A 4,354-nucleotide genomic window follows, 5' to 3' on the forward strand; every position below is an offset into this window, starting at 1 on the left:
CGGATGGTGAGCAACCCGCAAGACGTCTTGAAACACGCCGTGGCGACCAGTGTCGCTGCAGTTTTTCACAAGCAATCCTTGAGGTCCCATGTGCCGCCGAATTGTCGTCTCGCCATCGGCACTGCCATAATCTAGATTGCGGCCTGATGTAGGAGAGAAACCTCGAAACAGCTCGACAGGCCCGTGACAGGGATGATCCTAGGACGTAGCTGTCATGTCATGATGAAGTTTGCGGGGAATATAGTCGCCGGTGAAGATGGTGTTGATTTCATAGGATCACCATGCTACCACATGACTTGGAGACCCTCACGGGCTTTTCGTGCAGTCCCGACGCCGCGATGTTCTATTTTGGCAAACCAGTCTAGGACAGAGGACCTGATATCAAGGTCAATTGCCTCCATTCCGGCAATGAATGCAGGCCATAAGATAGAGTCTGCGTAAATTCCGTCTTGTTCCTTCAGTTCTTCAATTTGATGGAGATGGTACATCAATGTTCGCGCGTAGGGTTGAACATGCTGCCGGTGCATTTTACGAATACCTCGACAGAAGAAAATTATGAGAGCCTGGTGAAATGAACACATAGGATGTTTCAAGATGCTCCGGTTGCTCATGCTCAGACAATTGATGTCGAAGCTCCAAATCGCAGCATCTGCCGACCACCTGAGAATTTCTTCTTCGAGTTCATCAGAAGTAAAGCCAATTTCCAGGTTTCTCGTTTCAATGTGACAACTGGTAAGCAGAATACACGTCCGGTTCAAAAGAGATAGGAGGCGAGGTGGAGTTCCATATATTAGCTCGCATGACGATTCCAAGGATTCCTCAAGACTTCGATCAAATTCCATATGTGATTGAAGAACTTGATCAAACGAGCAGATGTGTAGGCCATGGCCACTCATGGAAGATCGGAGGCTTGTTGAAAGTGAATCAACATCGGTGGTTGTAGTAGTGTAACAGTTGCAGGTCCAGTCGCTCGTCTTTTGCATAACCTGCAAATAAAAAAAGATCCGGTGTAGCATTCGAACCTGAGGTGATGCTGCTTGTGCCATCCACCGTCCACGAAATGATCTGGTAAGGCTATTACAGCCCTTTAAATGCATAGGGGATGTTTCAGTATCCCCCGACATAACATTTATCGTGACCATTGAAAGCATCGATGCCAAAATTTCCATGTACTCAACCACTGTTGACTTGCCGCCTAAACGTTCCGTTGACTTGCGCAAAAATTTGACCGCAAGAAATCGGTGACCCGAAGCCACGGTTTTCCAGTGTTGCTCTGTTTCCATTTGGCCTTGTCTAGAATAGTGATTTCGGAGGTTGTAGCTGCTTATTGATAAAACAGCATGGAGCATTGCTTGACGGGGGTATGGAGCGTGTCCTATAGTTTCCAGCTCACCAATGCATTGCAGCACTTGAGGTAAGTGGAAGCCATGCCAGGGGGTGTGTTTGTTATCCAATACACTGAATAAATGTAAAACGTGATGATGATAGTGATTCAATAAGCGTCGCACCGGTGCCGTCAAGATTGGTGATTGATAAAAGACATCCTTGATTGCCACTGAACTTGACAAAGTTTTGCGAGGCAATGGTGTGGCTTTGTCCTGTTGATCCGATAGTATGGAGGGAGGACGCTCTCGTGGCCATTCACCCGAGGCAAGCAAATTGCTATCAGGCAGTTTTCGCTTAAGTACGCAAGGGGATTGTAAACACTCAAGATCGAGGGAGACGACGTCCAAAATATTGCTGCTGTTGGCTTCATCACCCTCGTCGCGTTCAATCAAGGGTGAGACCGCTCTTTGGTCGTTGCAGTAACGAACGGTGTCAAGGGGGATCTGGTCAGCCTCTGTGATACGAAGTGGCCCAGCAATAAACCTGGTTGAGCGTGTCTCTTGCAGAGGACCGGTATAATGATGTTTTGGAGCTTCAATGCCCGGTTTTATTCTGAAAATGGAGAACGGCCCCACGCTGATCGTATGAGCAGCGGCCTCCCTTGCATCAAGATCCGAAAGTAGCTCATCCATTTCAGAGCTTTGCATCTCAGGAAGATTGGCCACTATAAGGTGACCCATACGTCAATAACTTATCAAAAGGTACATTTCCAACGGCAGTTCAATAGCTTACTAGGCAAGATCCTTCGACGCTGAGGTTGTCTTGACGTCTTCTGAAACTTTTGATGGCCGCAATTCTCTGAATCCATCCAATGAAGCTTTGCTGAATACCCCCCACAGCTGAGGCCCTTTAGTCTGCATTTGTTACATTGAGGTCGGTGCTCATCGCATTTCAAGCGCCTTGAGCGGCAGGTCCAGCAACCAGTGAAGGTTTTTTTCCGAGGCCGCCGAGGATATAAGTCTCTTGCTGTATTATAATTCATGGCCGAGACAACATGGTAGTATTTCGGTCCTGGGGGCTCTCGAAGAATCAATGAGCCTACCCCCAGTAGCGTCAGCATTAATAATATAGCAGTGTTTTCTTCTCGTCACGTGCAAAACAAATGGGAGGATAAAACCCAGACGTCCCGTTCCTTATCCTTTGTCTATTATTGGATACCACAATTATCCCTTAGTGGCTTTCTCAATGTGATTGATACACTGATAACAAGGCCCTCTAAAGATTGTTCTCGACAAAATGTTTGTTTAAATAGGCACTGAGCTTCACCTGGGACATCTGGGATGATTTCTGTCATTTTTTCCAGCCTTCTATCCGCGCGGAAGGTTTGTCTGAGAGCGATGACTAGAACAGTGTATCTGGCACGGAATGCATCTATATTTTTAAAAAAATGCTCCAACACTCTTCATCCACTTTTTGGCAGCCCTACTGACACCCTAACGATATTACTGGGTTATAAAAAACTCAAGGCTTAAGATAAACAAAAGGAGGACCGGTTGGTCACATGCATATTTTTAAAGTGTAAGTCGGATGGAGGGCAAAATCGTCAGAGTATAGATTAGTACAAAGATTTAAGTCCATTGTTTCAGGCCCCAGAAATAATTAAGCAATGATTTGCTTTGCTGTAGCCTGCAACGGATATTTTCATACCTCCTAGACATGATAATCCAAGACATGCTCCATGAAGGAATGTTGAACTCAAGGACATGGTAATTCAATTTCACATCTGGGAACATATCAAATCCACAGCAAATCCGAGACACCCTCAGTATTCGAGGAAATTAATTCACAGGCAGCCCACAACCTTCAATGTATCAACTTAAGAAACCGGCATGTGTTATCCAAGATTGGAGTCAGGACGTCTAGTTTCCGTGCGACTCGCAGAACGTTCCCCAGAATGACCTCAACCTCTATTGGGTTACCCTTATCCACATCCACCAGCATGCTTGGTCTGAAAGATAATTCAAGTCCTGTAAAATTGATCATGAAATCCACAATATCAGGCCAAAGGTCATAGCTGTCTGCTTTCGCAATCGCCGCCATTTCTGCCATTCCAGGTCGAAGCAAGCTATATTCACCACCAAGATATCTGATATCAGCACTATCAAGCTGAGTGATAGCGCACATGGAATTGAAAGCGCCATTCCAAGATACGCTACGCCAGCGATAGAATTGAAAATCGCCTGCGATGTCGACACTTACAGCTCTGTTTGCGCTGTAGATTGTGGCAAAATCATGAAGCTTTTCCTGCTCAATCTTTACGTCCAGAGCCTGATTGTGAAAGACCCCCAGGTTCATGTGATCGTGTTCATCATGAAGAATGCGGCCATTTCGTTCATGAGCACCGATGTAGCTGACTCCGGAGAGAACCACATTAGACGGAAATGCATCAATGATGGGTTGCTCGATACAAATCCCGTTTTGAATCAGTACGATAGTTGTGTAGCCGGGAGTGATAGCTGGTTTGATGACCGCCGAAATGTTTGAAATCTCGGGGATTTTCTTCATTGTAACCATAACATGGTCGTAGGTCACTTCTTGAATTTGGGGTACGGCCTTTAGAACTAATATATCTACGATTAGATACAAATCATCATTATTGTAATACTGTGTCGAGTTTGGACATACTTCTACTCGGCCACCAAGATGAAAATATCCCGTGGTTGGCCGATTCAATTTCAAATCCGTCACGCATAACTTTATCGTAGTCCGATCGGAGTACTATGCAAGATCTCTCGAGTGAGACACACGCCATGGTTCCGACTCCGCCGGCGCCGATAAGTAACATTTGACGGTTGACTATGTCTCCGTTGACCGCCATGATCATTACCTTAACCGAAACTTCAGAATTCAGTGATATGCGATAAATATATATAAGACGTCATTTATTAGTAGACCAAACGGGGTAAGAGGCAACCGAAAATGTATGAAGGCTTAGGGCTTAGGGCTTAGGGCTTAGGGCTTAGGGCTT

The 4,354-nt window shown here is 45.7% G+C and overlaps 1 protein-coding gene across 1 annotated transcript; it reads right to left on the bottom strand.

The window, feature by feature from the left end:
- Positions 1-3,189: 3,189 nt before the first annotated feature.
- PEX2_011910 (ketopantoate reductase family protein) lies at positions 3,190-4,171 on the bottom strand (the record flags this gene model as incomplete). Its single annotated transcript, XM_016738468.1, has 2 exons — positions 3,190-3,947; positions 4,012-4,171. The coding sequence occupies 2 exons, from the start codon at positions 4,169-4,171 to the stop codon at positions 3,190-3,192; spliced, it is 918 nt and encodes a 305-aa protein (XP_016603822.1).
- Between the last annotated feature and the right edge of the window lie 183 nt (positions 4,172-4,354).

The sequence above is a fragment of the Penicillium expansum genome (assembly GCF_000769745.1).
Source record: "Penicillium expansum strain MD-8 chromosome Unknown contig38, whole genome shotgun sequence".
In the NCBI taxonomy this organism is placed as follows: Eukaryota; Fungi; Ascomycota; class Eurotiomycetes; order Eurotiales; family Aspergillaceae; genus Penicillium; species Penicillium expansum.